Below are 21,568 nucleotides of genomic sequence, written 5' to 3'. Positions count from 1 at the left end.
AGATCTATTCATCATTAGACCTATCCATCAAATGCATCCAATTGGTCTCTTGATTATAAAATTGCCATGTTTTTTCACTTCTTATGACAATAAAAAAAAGAATTTTAGACCATGACAACAAAATGCTAAGACAACTGAAATCTTTGAAACCCTTAAACTATTCTTAGAAAAATAAAAGACAAACATTTCTTAGCAAATAGCGAAGCTTATATAACCTACTTTAATTCTAACAAGTATAGAAAAAACACCATTTAAATTCAAGTTTCCTGATAAAGCTCTTTCAAAACTTTACCATCAAATTAGTTGATTCCATGTACATTTATTCTTGATATATCCTACACCGTATATTACATAATAAACCTCCCTACAAATCACATATCTAGGACAAAAGATCAAAACGCACATTTTATGCTTAAGCACAATGTGACTAATAAACTAAACCAAAAAAATAACTTTAAGAGAGCTCATCAGCACAATTTGATTTTTCAGAGAAGGGAAAAAATTCGGGCAACACAAAAGTCTTTACCCAAAAAATATCACTTTACACCAATGACTAATATCCAAGATATGAGACCATATTTGACCTTCTATTTTTGCTATTTTTGGTTTTTAAAAGGAAATCTTTTTACCCATAACAGTTACTGTTACAATGTTACAATCATTTTCTATTCTCTTACAATCTTAATTCCCCCAAAGCTAATGTATAATTGGACCCACACTCTTACCTCAGTAAGACTACGTCAGGTAGACAATACACTAGCTTAGACCCCTCATTTGATTACTTCCTTAATCCTTGACTTTTCTCCATATTTTGCTGCCCTATTATTTATTTATTTTTTTTCTATTAATATCGGATTACGCTAAGCTACCATTAACTAAAGAGGGTCTCAGGGTTTAGGTAGGTCTAAAAGCATGCAATGGTACCTTCATTCCAACTATTAGAGATATCTTTTTTAATTATTCCAATCTACCAGCAACATAGTAAAAGTAAGCAAAAGTAAGAATGTATTCTTTCAACTTATATGATTTCTCTCTAACAAAATATGTTTAAATGAGACAAATTCAAGCAATATCAGTTATAATAAGTTCAAAAATGCTATGTTGAAATGTTAATCCGGATATGTGTTCTATTCCATGAATATTGCACATACACTTGTTCAGAAATGAAAGCCAAATAGTAAGCACTGCATAACACAATTATGCATAAGAAAAATTGAAATAACTCAAATATCCTTACACTAAAAGCAAAAGAAAACGCTCAATAAGCTAATAACATGACCCCTATCATGTAAACTTCGCAACAATAGTTAATATTTATTATGCATGACGTGTTGACATGGAAAAAAGAAATGATAAAGTAATTCAGAAGTAAATTCTAATACGAGAAAGCATATATTTAACAAAATAGATTTACTTAAAACTTCATTCTCTCCTCAGATTGTAGAATGTGACATATATTAAATCCAAGACAGCATATTTATTGCCCCCCAAAAAATTTCCTAGCTGTATTAATGACATGAGTGATAAATCTCATGTAACAGCACTGAATCATTCAAAAAAAAAAAATCTACTCATAGATGCATGGTTCCTGAATTTTCAAGATCCTTCATTCTTAACCAAGCCTATTTGAAATAAAAGCAACAAATTGACAGAACCCACATACATACCTGATAGGACAAATGATGAGCCAAGTACATACAGGAGAAGTAGTACAACTAAAACAGATTATTGACACAAATGGGGATCATCTTATAGTGGAAAAGATGAATGTGCTCCAGAACTATTGCACCACACTGAGGCTGCACGGCTGCAGTCGAGCATGAACCAATGATGTTCTCAAGAAATTACAAAAGCAACATATTTGTACATAGTTCAGATTTAAATGAAATCTTTTTTACATTTGTCTATTATACAAGTACTATTTATTATTATCTTTTTTGTTTTACTCCCTTTTCATTTTAAGTTCTACTCATTTTTACTTTATCCTAATTTTTCTCTTTTTTCTTGCACATATAACTTTTTACTGGAGTAGCAAATATTCCCTTCGTTCTTATTTTATCTATTCACTTTTCATTTTAGGCTCTATTCTTTTTTGATCTACTCACTTTTGCTTTTTCTCTTTTTTCTATTTTGATAAATTGTTTTTACACTCTTACCCTTTCGACCTCACATTTATTTCACCCTTACATGCTTATATTCACATTTTCCATAAAAAGGTAAGAATATAAAGGGATTACTAAGTTCGTATTAATCCTCTTTTCGTATTGTAAAGTTTTTCATTTAGGTTCAATCCTTACCTCTCTAACCCTTCCCCCCCCCCCCCCCCCCCCAAAAAAAAAAAAAAAAAAATAAAGGTTTATTTGCATCTCTACATGAACAAATGAGCTAAAGATAGCTTTGGATGGTTGGGTGTTCCTAGACTAGGGTTAAATAATGTTTTTTCTTCTTTTAATTCATTTTTTTTGAAATTCATGTACAAGGTATGTGAATTACATAATATTGGTGTAAATAGATAGGGGTAAATTTGGAATAATAACTTTTGAAATTGGGTCAGATCTCAAGGCTTGTTCTCTTCAGCTTAATTTCAGTTCAGTTTAGTACCTAATTTCCTTCTTTTTTAAACAATTCAGTTCTACTCAATTCAGTTTAGCTTCAATCAGTGAAGTAAATCAGAACATGCCCTCAAATAATCACTCCCTTAGCTCTATAATATTGCCCTAATTTCTTATATAGTTTGTCTCTTTAAGTATCCCTTATATCATCAATGGTCATGTGTGGCCTCAATTTACTCACATGCGCTACGTATATATTCTCTTCACCAAGGGACATAGTCTTAAAAGAAGATGTGTCTAACTGTCTACATGTAATTTGCTTTAAGAAAATACAGTAAACAATTCAGGTGTTTGGGTCTTGAATTTTTTTTGGTCTAGCTTAGGTTATTATCTTTATAATTTTATCTAGTTAGAAACCTTAGTTCATTAATTTTCTCACTTATCTAAAACACCCAACAAAATCTTACAAAAAATAATCATAATTAAAAAAAAAATAAGACAATCTTAGAGGGACGGATAAAGACTCTAATATAACACTACTTCCTCAGTAGTCCCCCCTTATTCATTGGAGGAGAGCAATCAACACCAAAGATCATAGTATGACCTTTCAAAACTTCAAGGGCTAAGTTTTTATGTGAAGTTCACATGTCCATTCATAATCCAAAAATTAAAAATTAGCATAAAGGTAACATAATAAACGAAAGAAGATTATGACAAAGGCAAAAAGGGACAATACAGAGTGAAGGAAACCTGGAGGAAAAAAAAAAGTAATAGAAGGTACAATTACAAGTTGAAAGCAGCTCAAGTATCCCCCAAAGATTTAGTGGGGAATAGTACCTGGAAATCACTACCATACATTCAAAAAATTTACTCCCAAATAATTGGCATTTCTAAACAGGCATCCCCATAATTTGATAAGGACAATATTGAATTTGTTATCCAAAACAAGCCAGTTAGAGTTCCCTAAATCCTGATTGTTGCACAATTCCAAGGCAACATTTAAATAATCATACCCCAAAACAACATTAACAACAACATTCGTCCAAAAGTGCTTGTTTTTTTTTTTCGAACTAAATTGCTTAAACCACTCTAAATGATTTACGTAGGACTTGTTTAACATTATTTTTAGTTTTCAATTTTCATTTTTTTGATTTTTTATTTTCAGTAAATTATTACGTATTTATTAACTACGGGCTTGTTTGGTACCTAATCTTTTCAAAACTTTCCCTATTCCCAAGGTTACAATTATTTTGACAAAATCATTCGTTTATCTTTACTAATCACCTCCTAAAAATACATGTTTAGAGGTTGTGTTGCAAATAGAAGAAAATAGAGGAAATATATTAATAAACACGTTTTACTAGTATTTTACATAACCTGTAATAAATATTACATTTTCACGGACGGACTCCAATCCCCAACCCTCAAATTTCTTGATATAGGGCCAAATCCTTGAAAAGTTGACAATCCCACCTACAAGTACCCTCATTTATTAAGATTTAAAGCTTACGCTTCTACGATCTAAAGTAACACTCTTATAAACTGAGCCAAACCTTAGTAATTTCACCAATAGATTAGTTAAAATTGTCTTGGTATTACCGATAATACATATACATCCCAAAGACAATCATGAATGATGTCAAGCCTGATTGGTTGTCAATCAACAAGACCAAGGGGCACATAAAATGCTGAGAATTAGACCTAATCGCTTAAAATTAAATAAGAATGACATAATGTTAAGTAATATAACTTACACATGCTATGAACTTATGTAGGAGATGACATGAGAATCTTTCACATTCGTATTAAATTTTTATGGTTGTACAGCCAAAACTACGTACTTGTTTAGTACGATATGTATAAACTTCAAAATCACTTATATAAAGGTGTACTAAAATCAATATTTGATGTGCATAAATCAATTTTCAACAAGTAACAAAATGTATAATCTGTCATCATACACGTTTTACATTCCACATATTTGCTGACTTATGCTTTCACATTCATCCATCCAAATAAATTTGAAAATTCTACAAAAAAAAAATAAAAATAAAAAACTAAAAATAAAAAAAAGAATTCTAACACGTGGAGGTAATGGACCACCAACCCCTCTTATCTGAGAGAGAGAAGACTTGAGAATGAGATTTTTCAAGAAACTGACCGATGGCCAACTGAGTTTAAACACAGGATATTTGACCGAAAGTTTATACCCGATGGTTTATAATCACCTTTTTAACGCACATTTTTCCAGGGACAAAACAGTACATCTAACAGGGGGAAGAATTTCTGACTACTGTACTGTACCATAGTACGAGCACATTTTTGACTCTGTTGGTTATAAAAGACAGACAAATAGGAAAGAAAAACAAAGTAGAATGACAGTAAATTAAGAGCATCATGTTCTCAAATAGGAGGAGGATTACCCCCAGTCCCCCACATATGGAAAAGTCGACATTTTAGAAGCCTTTGCAACTGTACAACTTGTAAACAAAAATGCACACTACGGAGTATTTGCTAAATGACTCCGTATTCAGTACTACTCCGTAACAAATATGCCTACTATTTGCTGAATGACTCCTATTTTTATCATGTTTAGGTGTTATTGTTTGATGTTACCTAATTCTGCTTTATTCTATTTTTAGCAAATAAATTTATCATCTTAACCTCTTGTCTTACTATATTCATCTCTTCTTTTTTTTGGTATATATCATTTCTTTTACTTTATCCTTTTTATCTTTTTTTTTTTTTCTCACATATATCCCTTTTTCACACTCTCTTCCTTAATAAACAACTTTGATCACCTCTCCTATAAACAATAGTCCGTAGTTTACAATAATTGAGTACATCAAATAACGGAAGGAATAGTTGAAGCAGCTAAAACACCCTTTTTCCGAGACTTTCAAATACAAACACAATTTACTAGTCAAAGGTGATACTGTAATCTTCCATGAGCTAAAACTAGAAACAAAGTCACAGACTTGAAAAAAACAGACAAAAATAGATCAATTTGCAACAATTGAATTTTCCAAACCTGACAAGAAAATCTCCAAAGCACAAAAGTTGCATGTCTTCTTTCAACCTTTTTACAAGGGAAGCATCATACTAATTGGCCGACCTCTACCTAGTTCAACACTTTACAGCAAGTGGTAACTACATAAACGAACTCTTTGGGCAAGCTTTAACAGCCCTTATTAGTTCAAATGACGAACTTTCTTCCACTTTGGTGTGTTTTATATGTCAAAATTAACTTTTATTAGACTAACTTATGTTGTCAAATAAAGAGGGTCTAGAATAAATAGTTAACAAAATGAACGAGGAGAAAATAGTACTCAAAGAAATTTCGATGTAGCATGATAATAATCACTAAATTGAAAACAAAATTCGGCGCAATCAAGGTGCACAATTATATTCTCCATTACATTTTCTAAGATAATACACACCACTCCCACACAAAGACATTTTTGGGTGGAAGGTTGGAGACTAGTAAATTTATGTCCGAAGAGAGAATTGTGTTTAGCTCAATGTGTTTGATGATTGTATATTCTGATTTTTCCAATTATGAAAATATATAATGAAAGATGGGATAACTAAGAGCTGAAGAATCCAAAGGGACAAAACTCTTAATCAGAAATAAAAGTAAACAATCCCTTAAAACATCCCATTAATTATGGATGTTAAGGGAGAGTTACAAAAGAAGAGGAAGTGAAAGAGTCGTTAGTAATTTGACTCATTTCCGCATCCGGTAGGCGAAACTGATATGTAATCTCAACTTTGCTTTCGCGTCTGGTCGGACGTGCCACCATGACAAATGATGAAAATCGACTTTACTCTCACACCCGGTCGGGCGGTCACTGCCGGTTGGGCGCCCGTACGTATAAAAAAATACTTGTTCTTGCGCCCGGTTGGGCGAGAGGTCAGCTACCTTTCCTCTCTTTACTCCAACAACTTACATTTCTAATTTTCGATCATACATATTACTACCTCCGTTACATATTATTTGCAACGATTTGATATAAAGTAGAGTTACATATTATTTGCAACGATTTGATATAAAGTAGAGAGGAAAAATATCTAATCGTTGCAAATAATATAAAACGGAGGTAGTATATAAATTGAACTTGAATAGATCTTGTTTGAACTTATTTAAACTAATTTGATTTCCAAAAAGGAGGGTCTAAAATGTAAAGGAATAACGCTTCAAGGTTGTGTTAGATTTAATGGAAAATACATTTCATAATAAATATTTTTAATAGAAAACAATTTTTAATAGAAAACATGATAGTAAAAAAATAAATAAATAAAAAATTCTCTTGTTTGTTTGATTATTGAAAAATACATGGAGAAAAGAAAACATGGAAGTATAGGGAAGGGGAAGGATAGAGAAGAGAATAGAGAAGCAAAAAGTATAGGAAAATGTGGCATATCTTGTTCAAAAGGAAAACGGAATTCCTCGTCTAAAAAGTAATATCCACCTATGACAAAATTACTTTCCACACCAAACAATACAAACACAGAAAAACAGAGAAATGGAGGAAAATCATTTTCATGGAAATTATTTTCAACCAAAACAGAGTCTAAAATAAAAAAAACACTTATCCCTAAGAGGTTGCATAAGATTAATAAATAATATGGAGTATAAATTAAACTATGTTCTAATTAGGGAAGACCACTAGAGTGCCCTTGGCATGACCCACCCTGACAAAGCCTAACCGCGGGTTACAGAGCTAACCTGACCAGTAACACAACCCAAACAACCACCATTTTTTTATGGGTTGATCGAAGGTCCCCATTTCGACCCATCCCTTCCGACACTCGACACAGCAGACCATGGCACACCAGACCCAACTAGCAACCTACCCAATATACCATAGCCCAGCCTAACACGGTGACCTAGCCTAGCCCAGACCAGCCCATCAAGCTATTTTGAACGTTCAAAATGCTAATAAATTACACACAGAAGAGTCAATTGTTAAGCATATACTCCGTATGTTTGATCCAATTCAATTATTCAACCACATTGCAACTACTAACATAAAGAGAAATTCAGAAGTTGACAATTATACATTGTTGTGAATGCTATCCCAGTAAACCCAGCATCCCCTCCCATTCCCCTTCCCCTTCCCCTTGGCAAGACACAGGGAGTAGGGACCACATAGCACACAGCACATGAATATCAAGTGATAGGAACATAATTTTTTTAAAGTTAGATAAGACAAGTAGCTTGAGATTCTTGACAGATTCTTCTATAGTACACTTCTAGCGTCATTCACAATTTGCAAATTGCAAATTGCAAATTGCAAATGCAAGTTGATATGAGTACCTCTCATAACATATTAACAGTCACCAACAAAGTACTTGAACTCATTTAATCCTGTCCATGCATAATCTTTCAGTTAGACCTTTACAATCTTTCGGCAAAAGCATGTGTTATATACTTCAAGATACCACCTAAAAAGAAGAGAATAAATACATGTACTATGGTAAGAATATCTATAATAATTTCCTTTAAAATAGGTGGAAAAGTGGAAAACCCCTATCAAGTTCTACTCTATCATCTATGAAGTACGGACTAATAAACTTAACCATAATGTTTATCACGAATTTTTCATAAATAATAGTGAATCTATCACAACTTTTGTATAAAGATACGCAATAGTTTTACTGACAATCCGTTAAATGAAAGAAGTATATTAATATTAACATCTAATTGAAAATTAGTTCTCTCATAGTTGAAACTCTGAATATTATTATACCTTTGGTGGTCCTTGAGAAGGCACTTTGATTAGTGTTTCCCAAACTTACAAAAAGTTATAAACAAAATTAAAGCTATAAGATATATTGGTATAGGAAATACAAGTCACTATATTACTTATATGTTAACTTCAAAAGTGTGTTTTAGTAGTATAAAAAAAATGCTTTTTATCAAAATAATATATGTGATTAGTAGTATAGAAGATCAGTTCCCACTTCTCACCTAGTAATTTAAAGGTCATAACTTCAAAAAGTGTGTTTTAGCAGAAACTATTGCTTGTTTCGAAGCAATTAAGTGGTGCTGGGAAGCGGGTTTCCAAGCATAATTATCAAAACGGATGCTAGTAAGTTGGTGGATATCCTACAAGGTAAGGGGTCACAAGAAAAAATAATACTTTGGACTATTAATGAAATAGGTAGGATTGGACAGAACTTCGAGTGGTGTATAATACGCAAAGAGAAGAGATCAATAAGCTGGCGAAAATGGCTGCTACAAGTTCTATAAGGTAAGGATTTCTTTAGTAATTTAGCTTAATTTATTTCTTTATCTGCTTTAGCGTGTGAAAAAAAAAAAAAAAAATCCTTCAAACTCACCGCTACAAAAATAAGGTTGTCCTAACTTCAACCTCCCTCTTCCCATTCTAAAGACTAGGATAGTACGTTGGGTCAAACCGTGCTAGTTCATAACTTGTTACTCCCTCCGTCCCATAATACTTGACACAGTTCTTACTTTCGCCTGTTCCAAAATACTTGACACGTTATCAAATATGGAATGGGACCACAAATTAAAAAAAAATATTTTTCTATACTCTATTTGGGACAACAAACCCCAAAACCCAATTAAATACGATATTTTCTCTCTCCTCACTACCCCCACCTTTTGTTTTCTTACAATATAAAATTACAAAAGAGAATCTTTATATAATAAAGAAATGTTTTAAATGAACCCACTTGTAATTTTCTTAAACTACATGTCGACCTCCACGTCACAAGTATTATGGGACGGAGGGAGTATATCATTAATATTACTCAGTATATGAATAAGAATAACTGAATAAGTGTAAAAATTGGACTTTAAATTTTTAATTATCTATTAGCAAAGTTACTACAAAGTTAATATTATGAAACATACATTGTGAGTTTGTGACTAATCTAACAAAACTTTATAAAATAATATTAATTAGCCCTTTACATAACAGCATAAAATCAAGTCAAAGTCAGGTATGTAAATTGAGCAAAAGTATACAATTATTCAGATACGAAAAGAGTATTTTAGCAAAATAAGCAACACATGTGAGTGATGTGACTATTATTTAAAATCTAAGTGGTAAAACATAAGAAGAGTTTGTTTACAAAAATAACTCTTTTCATAAACTAAATGAATTTAATACAGATCCTCTCATCTCCCACTCAAATGATAGGGGTTTGATTCCAAGGGGGAGGGTGTTTGAGGAAGGACTTAAAATGGGTGGAGCTACTACACTAAGATAAGCGTCATAATTGTTCAAAAGAAAAAATAAATAAAAAATTGACAATGATTGTTATACAAAGGATTAAACAATAGCTTATATGATCTCTTATTATAAGACTTCATCAATCATCATTAAACATAGGGTCCTTTATATTGCCTAATAATGATCATGCAATAATATTCCCTATGGTCTATGTCTATTATTGTACTAGACTAAGAGGTGATCAATACATGAGACTACTAGAGGGACTTCACATCCATAGAATTCTTATTCTTATTCTTATTCAAAGATAGGTTAATGAATTAAATCAAACTAGGAAATAAAATTTTACAATAGGAGTAGAAGCTATCGTTAGGGAGGAAATAAAGGAGCCCAAAAAACATCCAAAAAAGCCAAATCTTACTATTAAGAAATTCCTTATTTCAGCCATAAAATTCGCAATTTAGTATAGTTCTAACTTCATTTGGAGTTATTGGAAAGATTCATTGTACTACCAATATACTTTAAGCTGAAATTCAGGACAAAGCAAGGAAAGTGGCATGACTGCAAATATGTCCACTAAACCAATGTATACAGCACTACGGCAACAACACCGAAGGTTTCTAAATTCCCTGACCAACTAAACTCGAATTTATGCTATCAAAAAGTAAGCATTTCTTCCTCAACATGAAGCTACACTCAGTCCAACACTTTCACTTACATAATCATGATATTTTAAGTGATAATACACAATAAACAACACATAATTAGCGGCCAACTAAGACCATAGTCGCCATACTATATTGTTGTTCAAGTGGACAACAAAACCTACTCTTGTTTGGAATCAAAAGTTGTTTATCTCTTACAGTCTTACGCTATTCTAGGAAATTAAAAAAAAGTGTCACATTTTCTAGTAAGAATGATTTATTATTAGGTTTACTAGTATGTCACTACTATACCAACTGCCCGCTGTTCGAGTGATTTAGCACTGAATTGTGCGGTGAACTCTTGCCTATCTGGCAAAAGCGTCACCCTAAAGCAAAAAAGGTTCTTGGGAGCACGTTGCAACAATGGCAATTACAAGTGAACACTCTAATCTATTGGTAACAAATTGGGCACGAGGGTGTTTGGGACTTGTGACCACCCAGTTAGCCAAATCAAGCACAATGAGTTTATTGGGGTGTCTATGAAGTTGAGATGCCTAAATGCATGATCACTAAAGCAAAAGGCAATGGGTAGAAAAAACCTAATTAAAACAAAGTCGTTATGTGGTCACCGCCATTGGAATGTGAGAAAAGGTTAAGTAAAAATGTTGTGTCTCGAGTTGTAATCTGCAACATGAGAAATCTGCAACTTATGTTTCATAGGCTTATAATTCCAAAATCATCTACTTGAGGAAAAATAATAGCATAAAGACATTCTAAAAGCATAGCGGTTCAACATATAAGGATCCGTCCTACCAAAGTCATGTTGATCATGCGAATGTTTAAAATAAACTACACATCAAAGCCACAAATTCCAGGAAAGAAAAGCAAGCATAGTGAGATTCCTAGGAGATAAATAAATGATCTTCGTAGAGTATCGTCCACTCCTTTCCTTCTAAATACAAGATATCATAGAGTGCTAAAAAAAACATAATCTACCCATATCTGCCATAGTTTAAACACCTACTTGGAATGCCACTTTCAATTCTAAAAGTACTGGCTTAAAAATTTACTAAATAGGAACATATCAGCCAGAACCTTGACCAGCTTATTCCATGTTCCATCATATCAAACTGTTGTTTCTTTTACAACTTAGGAAGCAAAACTAACCACAGAGATCAGTTATTATAAACAAGATTTTTATACTTCAGTATTTTTGCAAAAGAAGAATGTTATACACTAACTTCCTTCATCTTCTTTAATCAATGAGGTTAAGGATAAGATAGTTCCTAATTATCCAATATCATTATCCTATGTATATATAATACTTAATTTGTTTTTTTTATTAGTTACAACCTCCGATGACTTTTATATGAAACTTTGGAATATTTTATATCTCATAAATAATACTTCAAAGTTGCATATAAAAGTAATCGGAGGTAGTACATCATTTTGACTAGACATGTTTTTGCTAACACATATTTTGACCATTAGTATCTTTAATTATGTTTTCATAAAAGGTTATTTTAAAAGAAAGTATATTCTGATAACATATATGGAGATAAACTCAGCAACACTTAACATAATGAAGTACTATCTGCCTATGATAGATGGGTAACCTTCATGACAACCAGTGCATGCAACATTGCTACACCGCGAACTTCTTTTTTTAAAATAAAAAATAAAACATAAAATAAAAATCGACCCTGGATCTCCTTCCCGGCCAACTTCAAATACAATATTTCTACATAGCAGTAAAGTAATCCTGAAAAGATTGGCAAGCACAAAAGCAGTACTATGTTTTACAAGCCCCTAAATCTAGCGCAAAGATAGCATTCTAGGCTACATTAGCCCTAATATTCTAATAAATCTAGACTACATTAATAAATCATGTTCTCCCTTCTTTCAAACACAAGAGGGTATTAATTTCGCACTGAATCAATCTAACCATGTTCTCTTATTATCTGTTCACATAACTAACCACATAGTGGGCCATGGCATCTCCAACTAATTATTGCCTAGAATACTCGTCTACTCGAAGCTTAAGAGGCCAAGTCATCGTCTAAACTATATCAGTGTTTATAAAATTCTTAATACGTTTATAAAAAATAAAATTAAAATCTCTACTCTGTTTTAAGCCTAAGAGTTCCAAGGCTAACTAAAAACCAGGTTTCATTCGCCAAAGTGTGTCACCTAACACAAAAAAATCTGGAAAAGATGCATTCCAAACTTTATTGATATGAACTCAAGATGTTAAGCACACAAAACTGATTTTAAATGAATGAAATGGCCTTAATTATCATTAAAGCCCACGTGTAAAACAAATCTAACAATCAGTTAAGCCCAAACTTCACTGACTTGACTCAGAGACCAAAACATATTCAGACTCACACTCTTAAAATTTATAATCTGTAATCAGAAGAGTATACACTAGAGTAGTAAAAGCTCAGCCTTCAAGTGTTCAACATCAATCCTAGTGTGTGGTAGCCATCAAGACCCACCCTAAAGTTTGAACATAGCCATCAATGATTCAATGTCTACAACATGGTGCTATGCTATGTCCTAGAGTGTCTCATTTATTCAACGCCATGCTAAATTCATACTCTTCGACTTTAATATTCTTATGATTTTGCACAATCCTGATAAGTGGTCACTCACATTGGTAATAGTCACTGAACTAACTACTTTTTTCATCTGAATTTGGTTGACAAATTACACTATAAACATGACTTTTAATTTCAGGTGAGGGAGTTCAACTATAAAAGAAATGGGTTCTTAAGAGTTAAGAATGAACTCTGATATCACACTACCTATCCTTAATAAGTGACTTGACTTCCTCAGTCCAGATTTCAAATTTCAGTCCTTTGAGACATCCAGTCAAAGTCTGAGATCAAAGAGTCTAGTTTACAAGCTCACACTAACATTCAACTAAAGCCAAAATATACCCTTGGTGAGCTTGACTAATTGATAATGCCAACTGAGGGTAAGAGGCTTAACTAAACTCATTAAAGGGTCCTTGTAACTAATAGAAGGAATAATTCTGCATATAATTATGAAAAGAATTAACAATATATGAATTTGAAGATTTTAAAAAAATTTCTTGTATACATTTATTTACTTTTTCAAAAAATGAGATGGAAGGGAACTTAGCAATCAATATACTCTGTCAAGCAAGCTTCACGTATTCTTCTCAATGTCACATGGCTCATCCTTTCGAAGCCAGAAGTTAACTAGAAGTGAATCAATTATGATCTACACACATGGTACAAAAATGACTATAAAATTACTCCTTCAAAAATTATTCAGCTCGCAAACAAGAAATAGGAAGCATCAATTACTACATTAAATAAAGGTATCAGTTTGGGCAAAGTACCTGGTTCACATCAGCAGCTACACAAGGCAGAAGCAGCAAGCCAGTTTCACCTAACACGCCTCCAAGCTGCTCCACCACAGCTGTTGCAATAAGCAAGGATCTCTATAACAAAACATATCACTTAAGAAATCAGCATACACCTAAGAAAAATGGATTATGGAAATAATCATCCACTTGCCTATCTTTACAATCAACAGAGTCTATACCCCTCCGCCAACTTTTTACATATACAATTAATAATTAATGTTAGAAAAAAAATTGATGTATGAGGAGCAAATAGTTAGAGAAATTCTTATAAAAATTTCTCCTAATCCAAGTACACCATAGAGATGGAAACCAATAAACAGTTAACAGCAAAGATATCAACCAACCTGACTGCAAACGAGCGTTAAAGCCCTTCTATTTGCTTGCTTCTCAAATACTGGTTTCCAGGAAGTTGATCCAACAGATAAACTTCTCACCAAGGAGGCATTAAACACTATAAAGCTCAGATGTATAAGTCTGCAGCAAGAAAATTAATTAACCTAATATTCAACAATTTAGCCTCGGGACAACAGAATAAGTATACACACATGAATGAGCCCTCAGTCAGAAAAGTGTCATGGAACAAATATAATGAAAGTTTAAGAGAACCAAATGCTAAGAGCATATGTACAAGGTTGAAACTTCGCAAAATTAATTAATATCCGTTGTTTGTAATTAAAGTAATTGCTAAAAAATTTACTAGTTCCATGCCCTCTAAATTGTTCAATTCCTGTTCAGATTGATTAAAATTCTTTGATAATATGTTAGATGGGTCATGGCCTACACAGAAACAATGTAGGATCATTGATAGGGGCCTGGATTCAGTGATAGACTATTAGATGGCTGAACAAATCCAAAAAAATGTAGAGAAACAAACTTGATACCAACTGATAGAGATTGAAGCTGTGGCTGTTTCATAACCTTTTGTTATTTAACTGTAATTTCCTCCAAAATTACCCAGCTTGCGAAAAAGCAGAGATGATGACAAAGCAATATAATAAGGTAGATTGGAGAAGGCAATGAAAAAAGGTCCCCCTATTCAATGATCTTGAGGAGTAACAAAGAGATTTATGTCTTGAAGGAAAAAGAGAAGAAAACAGTTGTTATGTCTTTACTTACCTGTCCAGGAAAAATTGTTTTTGAATGAAAAAGAATAAATATGTTCAAGAAAATTTGCAATTTTTTTCCCAAAACCTTCAGAATGGAAAAGCTACTGCCAAGTGCCAACTGCATCGGGAAATGTAGGCAATGGAAGACAGTCAAATAGTCAATGATACTTGATAGCAATCATATGGTTTTCTGTCCAACACCTCAAATAACTATTGATTCTATTCTAAATGGATGAGCTTATGTATTTCATTAGTTTCAAATCAATATCAAGATAGAGGATTGACACTTGATGTTGAGGGTGTACAGAGCATTTTCTCCATAATTGCACCTTATTGAATAAATATGATCATATTAAGGACATCAGACCTCTTTAAAAAAAAAAAAAAAAAAAAAAAAAAAAAAAAAAAAAGTGTTTGTGCCAGTGTAGATAAGAGAAAAACCATAACACAAGGATAGTGGTGCCCAGAAGATACTTCAATCCAGTAATGCTAAATTACAGTCAAATACTATCTTACATATTACGGAATATGAAATATAAGAGCAAGTGCATTTAAAAAAAATGTACTCACATTCCAAGCACAATAGCACAAACAAAGGTTGCAGGCTTAACCATCAGAAGCAATTGTCTTGACTTGCCGACTTGCATCCATGGAAACTGAATCATGGTAAAAAGAGAGCTCAATATATGAACTACAAACACAAATAATAACCAGACACAAACTTGCCCACAATTTTTTCATATAAAAGGTAACCTAAGTTCAAGAATTAAAACTTTACACTTTGAAACCATGATGTTAAAACATTTCCATATGAAGCTCAAGACACCCCCGTAAAACACATAGATCCCCAACTTTTGTACATTAATGTCTCAGACTCTAATGGAAAAGACTTCATATGCTATTTGACTCATTTTATGTTCCTAGAAAAGTATCACGTGCATTCCCACGTCAAATAAACTATTTAGCACCACAAAAAGGACAATTCAGGACTTACAAAAGCAAGGAGAATCGAAGTGGTGAACGATAAAATCCTGTCATTCTGTTCAACATATCTTGCCATACCTGTTAAAACAACAAAGTATTGAAAGAAACAGAATGGAAAAGAACCATCCACAGATAATTATGTAAACACCTTTGACCTCTCTCTATCTACCATTTAGCACTTTAACGAGGCCTAGTTCCCTAATTTCCTCCTAAACCAAAGCTAAATGTTGCAGAACCAAACCTCGCCCTCAAAACTTGCATAGGTCAAAATCTTTCATGAATTCAAATTTAGAGTCAGAGGAACATAACCTTTCACACTTGCATAAGAATTTTCAATCAAAAATCAGTATCTCATCAGCAATATTCCATGATCCCATCCCGGAATCCCAAACCCAAAGGAAGAAAAAACAAAAGATAGCCTTTTCTTATTAAATTCAACCCAAAAAGTCATGCTGAACCCAGCCTAAGGTGAGAGAAAATCTTACCAGGGAATGAATTCCGCAAAACCTGAAAAGAAAAAAGTCAACTTCAGATGCATAAAGCACCATTAAACAAAATATCTATACTACTACCGAGAAAGAAACCTTGAAGTTTCTTAGATAAATTAAACAAGATGATAACTACATCAAGCATGAAAAAAAAGGCATTTTAAAGAAAATTTGAAGCAAGCAAGTAGGTATTATAGGATAGCTAATCATCAAAATAGAAATTAATGGTAGTCTTTATCATCAAATAATCTTTCTCACTATCAAGTGTACAGAATTTTCATAATTTTAACCGAAAACCATAATCTGAAGCACAAATAACCTTTCCCAGAATGAGAGGGACTATAAGGGTAACAAGAAGACTTTGGAACAGCTGCCAAGTCGGAATTGTTACACTAAATCCATCAGCAAATAATTTTGTGATCCAGAGAGGCACCTACAATATAAAAGCTGGTTTCAAAAAAAATTTGAATACAATGTATTTATCAACCTAATGCATTAAAATGTCAATCAATGTGAAATAACTATCACTTGCTGGTTTCAGATCATGAGTCAACCAGAAACATCCTCCTTGTCACAGCAAAAGTAAGGTAGCACACATTTGAGTATTTGACACCAGCTTACCCCGCCATGCAGAACCATTTTGTAAAGGCATTGGATTAACATTTATGTTAATGTCAAAAAGCTGAAGCCCTTTGACTACCTAACATAAGTTATAGGTATCGATGAGAGCATATGAAATTATGAATCCTTTGAGTCAAACTTAAGAAAAAGGATCTGTGTAGTTTGTAACTAAATTAAGACAATTGTTTGGTTGCATCAGCCTGCTTTACTATGGTAGCATTATAGATCATAACCAGGTTTTTCGTAAAATGCAAGAGGCAAGAGCTACTTACACATAGAACTCAAATCAAGTTTCTTCAATCCAAATCTAAAGTTAATTTTTAAAGTGATACTTTGTGTTTTGAGTGCAAAAATGGAACATAGAAATTACCTTATAAAATTATTTCACTTACCAATATAACTCAATTTAGTCATTTAACAAGGTTACTGTTACTATCACATAGTTGATATTCTTATAGCATAAGCACGTACTGACAGGTCTCTCTCCTATCCATTGGCAGGTAATCAGCTAGGACAGCAAGGTCAGCAACTCCAAACCCTTGCTCAATGTCACAAGGCTGCTCCTATTCCCACCCCCTTCTCCCCCCCCCCCTCCCCCCCCCCAAAAAAAAAAAAAACGAAAAAAGAGAGAAGGAGACAGAGGGAAGGAAGAAAACAATAAAAAATAATTAAAAATTAAAAATAAAAATAAAAAAACTCAAAAAGACATAGATGATGTGTGTTGATGCATGAGACTACTAGTCTACTACTACACAGACTTTCTCAAGAGTCAGGTAATTCAGGTTCAGACAGGGGATGAATGAATATACAGATACAAATTGATAGAATGACATCCAGAATGACAGCAGAGAGTTTAAATTATTTTGAAGGGGAGACTAAGGGAGAATGTATCTTACAGTCAAAATGCCTAAAAGAACAGATACTACCGTCAGAGCAAGAGCCAAAGCAGAATTCCCACGTACAAGCTGGTGTTACAAAAAAGATAGAGAGTTAAAATAACTAGCAGATACTTGATTATAGCTCATACAATCAAACTCAATGTCTCAATCAGATACTTGTGTAAGTGCTACTCCTCCATTCAATGTCGTAGGCATACAGCTAAAAATCACCAAGCCTGTCCCATGAGTCATAAAAAAAAAAAGTTAGATGCATCGCACAATTGCATTGACTAAAATAAGCACTTATACACTGCATCTGCACTTTATGTTTCTGCCAATACATGCCTGTAATAAACTCCTGAGGTACCATTGGAACTTTAAGAATCAGCTTTGAAAAGATAGGACAGATCAGCAGGATGGAAGCCTAGAAGATAACAAAGAAAACAGTTATAAACATCATTTCCCCAAGCCTTGATTCTCAACATTTTTAACAAGTTAGAGAACATATGAAGGAAAATTGAAGCCAAAATGTGAAAGAAAAGAACCGTATACAATTACTTTGAGATGATCCTTAAACAAGCCTCTTAGCAACAAGACCACATTATAACGCCAAGCAATTTTGGCACCAGCATCACATAAAACTATAAAATATATTTTTATTTTTATTTAAAAAAAAAAAGGTCAAAAGGTTTTTGTATACACAATTGTTACAGATTTTCTGTAATCTTTATGATTTTGAAATACTTCCTCTCAATCCCTACTTCTAATCATCAGACACAAGTGGAACAATGCAATTGAAGCATAAATTTAGAGCACATCCAATAAACCATGGTTTTGAAAGGGTATGTCATCTGTAACAGTTCACTTGACTCCAAACATTTAAGACATTCTACTTGAAACACAATCAAATTTACTTTCAGGTTTAAGCGTTGTTCTCAACACGTGGAAATTGAGATGCACAAGGAGCCAAATTTTGGCCAAACAAAGCAGCTATGGGGAAGACAAAAATAGAATATACACGCAGCTATGCAAAGAAAATATCTAAATGAGACGCCCTAAAAAATAAAAACAACTTTTAATAATTTGTCTTTGTGTTGTAATTTCATTAATTCACTTAGTGCAATTTCATGCCTATTTGTCAAACATGTAAGCGTAATATAATTAGCTCATAATGCTATTTCACTCAATTGGTAAGAGGGATCCTATTTGCATCTTTTGTTTACTTTCTTATAATCATATGTTCTCCTCGTTTTTTGTTAAAAATAAGCTCAATAAACCACAACCAGAACTTCAGAGAGAGTGCTACTAAATCAGAAAATTTTCATGACCAAGAATATATTCTACCAATTCAAAATTATTAAGAAAACACATACTTTGTATATTGATATATTTCAATTTTCAAACCATAAAAGAAATTCCAAGTGTGCACAAGCCAATGACATATCATATCTGGACTGAACAATAAATCTAAAGAGTTAGAACTTTCAACATACAGTATAAATTCAGAAAATTGAGATCATACAAGCCCATACAAAAAAGCAGGCCAAGCCTCAACAACTTCTTTAAGATCACCATCTTGTGATTTCAGTCCTGAAACAAGAAGCATTTCAGAGTTAGACAGCTTTGCCCAAAACCATAAAGTGATGATACAGAACTTACAAAAGCTTACCAGACAAAAAGAAAAGCCAGCAGGTGATGAATTTCGAAAAGGAATATTTGTGTGCTAGACAACCCAATGCAGGACTGTAGAACCCAAGTGCTACTCCACCAACAAGAGCTGCAAATGTTTGGTTTGCAGGGTAATTACTAACAACAAACTATTAGAGGAAGATACTACTAGGTATTCAAACACTGAGGAGCTAGAAGTAGCGGAAAACATGCAGCAAGATTATTATCTGCTTTCTAGGTTGAGACAAACTGAGTGGAAGCCCATGCATGTTGCAACTTGCAAGCATAAAACAAGTTATGTGCCAGAATAAGGCCAGTAATATTTCAAACTTGTGAATTTGTAATTTATATCTTGCCAAGATTCCAAAATATCTCAGGGGCAGCAATAACAGTTAAGGATGTTTCCAGCTTTGTCTTTTGATGATGAAAACCAGCTGAATAGTAAGCATAAGACTAGCACAAAGACTAGAAAATGCCATCATGGGCGACCAATCCCTTAAGGTTGTCGTCTCAAAACTTGTTAATAAGCAGACAGGTTTGTTAGCACTTTGTAATTAGTGTTTCATGTATCAGGAATTATTCAACAAACACAACAGTACAGAAGATCTACAATCAACCATCATAAATCAAATTTTACTCATTCAAACGATCCAAATTCCTAAATGTGAGCTATAAGTTGTTTTCCAAAAAAAATAAAATATTCAGAGTGATTCATACAAGTTTAGATAAACTGCACAATTTTAATTCATAACATTGAGTTTTAGATGATTTCAGATACAAGTTCAAACATGTCAAATGCAATTGAAGAGAACACTCCCAAATTCTCAATAACTTTATACTTCACGCATAGAAATTAACTTACCTAGCGGCAGAAAGTTAGAAAGCACAAATTTCAACAATCCTTTCATGAAAGTTAGAACAGGCATAGGAGTCAAAATTATGTTTTTGCTGTTGCCATAAACATCACCCTGAAACAAAACCAATACATTATTACCATACGCCACAAATTTCAAAAAAAAAAAACACTTAATATCTGGACAATTCCAAGCAATAAACAATGTTATCATAACAATATCAGCACTGTACTCCTAACTTCCTCGGAAACCTTCAAAACAAGAATGACAATCATGCTGCATAATATAGCATCTCGCCATACACCAATCTAACAGCAACAAACATCGAAAATATTCACTAACTCTAAATTAAAATCTACCTAGTTAAATTTTAGGTCCTCATTCGGCACCAGTTTTACACTCAGCACCAATCTCACACACTCATTTCAAATTAACAATATGTTCCGTTAGCTCATAATAATCATAGATGAAAATATGATTTCTAAGGATCCTAATGAACTCAATTTTAATAATGAAGCCTATAAATACGGCATCGAAACCTATTGTAAAACGTTTAATGGAAGTTGTTTAGGTAGTATAACTAACATCACTTTCACAAAGTTAGCTGATCTTAAATTCTTAAGCTAATATTACACACTGCTACAATACTAAATCCTTCAAATAGCAATATCAAACAGAGTTTTCACAATGTTCACTCAAATTATCACATAGAACTACAGAATTATGTAATTATCATAAGATTTTGAAATTTTGTGCTTACAAAATCAACCGCAAACAATTATTAACACATTATAACCCACATTCTTCAATTATAAATGAAAATACGAAATCGAAACCCTAAAATCATAAAATTACCTCAAAATTCACAGAATTAAGCAACAACGATAAACAACGAAATTCAAAAATCGAAAAAAAAATCACAAAATACCTGACTACACCTTCGAGAGAAGTTAGCATTGCGAAAAATCGAAGAACGAGTAGAGAGAGAAACGCCGGAAAATAGCGACGATTTTCCGAGATAAATCGGAAATCGACGACGGAAAATGGCGGCGACGGGAGGAGGAGGAGAGAGAGTGAGGATAACGGCAGTTCCCGCCTCCATTGATACCGCCATTGTCAGATTGAGGAGAGAGAGGGTAAAATAACGGAGAGGTCACTACTCAAATGTTAT

The 21,568-nt window shown here is 33.0% G+C and overlaps 1 protein-coding gene across 1 annotated transcript; it reads right to left on the bottom strand.

Annotated features, from left to right (window-relative positions):
- Nucleotides 1–13,422: 13,422 nt before the first annotated feature.
- Nucleotides 13,423–21,568, bottom strand: LOC145571474 (putative sodium/metabolite cotransporter BASS4, chloroplastic). Its single transcript, XM_081630511.1, has 14 exons — nucleotides 21,326–21,568; nucleotides 20,406–20,511; nucleotides 19,545–19,652; nucleotides 19,398–19,465; nucleotides 18,221–18,299; nucleotides 18,053–18,111; nucleotides 17,894–17,962; nucleotides 16,696–16,809; nucleotides 16,374–16,395; nucleotides 15,899–15,966; nucleotides 15,475–15,560; nucleotides 14,143–14,272; nucleotides 13,772–13,873; nucleotides 13,423–13,650 (listed from the first exon to the last, which is right to left on the bottom strand). Exons 1-14 carry the CDS (start codon nucleotides 21,509–21,511, stop codon nucleotides 13,576–13,578), a joined length of 1,272 nt encoding a protein of 423 aa, XP_081486637.1. The 5' UTR covers nucleotides 21,512–21,568; the 3' UTR covers nucleotides 13,423–13,575.

This window comes from Chenopodium album, chromosome 12 (assembly GCF_948465745.1).
Source record: "Chenopodium album chromosome 12, dcCheAlbu1.1, whole genome shotgun sequence".
In the NCBI taxonomy this organism is placed as follows: domain Eukaryota; kingdom Viridiplantae; phylum Streptophyta; class Magnoliopsida; order Caryophyllales; family Amaranthaceae; genus Chenopodium; species Chenopodium album.
Note: the sequence above shows the minus strand (reverse complement) of the source record. Positions and strands in the feature narration are given on the sequence as shown.

Bases quoted from the DNA above. Each gene is read 5' to 3' on its own strand.
- LOC145571474 (XM_081630511.1), bottom strand. From the start codon at position 21,511: ATGGCGGTATCAATGGAGGCGGGAACTGCCGTTATCCTCACTCTCTCT. The intron at 16,396-16,695 runs GTTATTTGTGCT...TTTTCTTTTCAG, and splicing joins TCCCTCTCATTCTGGGAAAG to GTTTTGCGGAATTCATTCCC. The intron at 13,874-14,142 runs GTTGGTTGATAT...GTTTTGTTATAG, and splicing joins TAACGCTCGTTTGCAGTCAG to AGATCCTTGCTTATTGCAAC.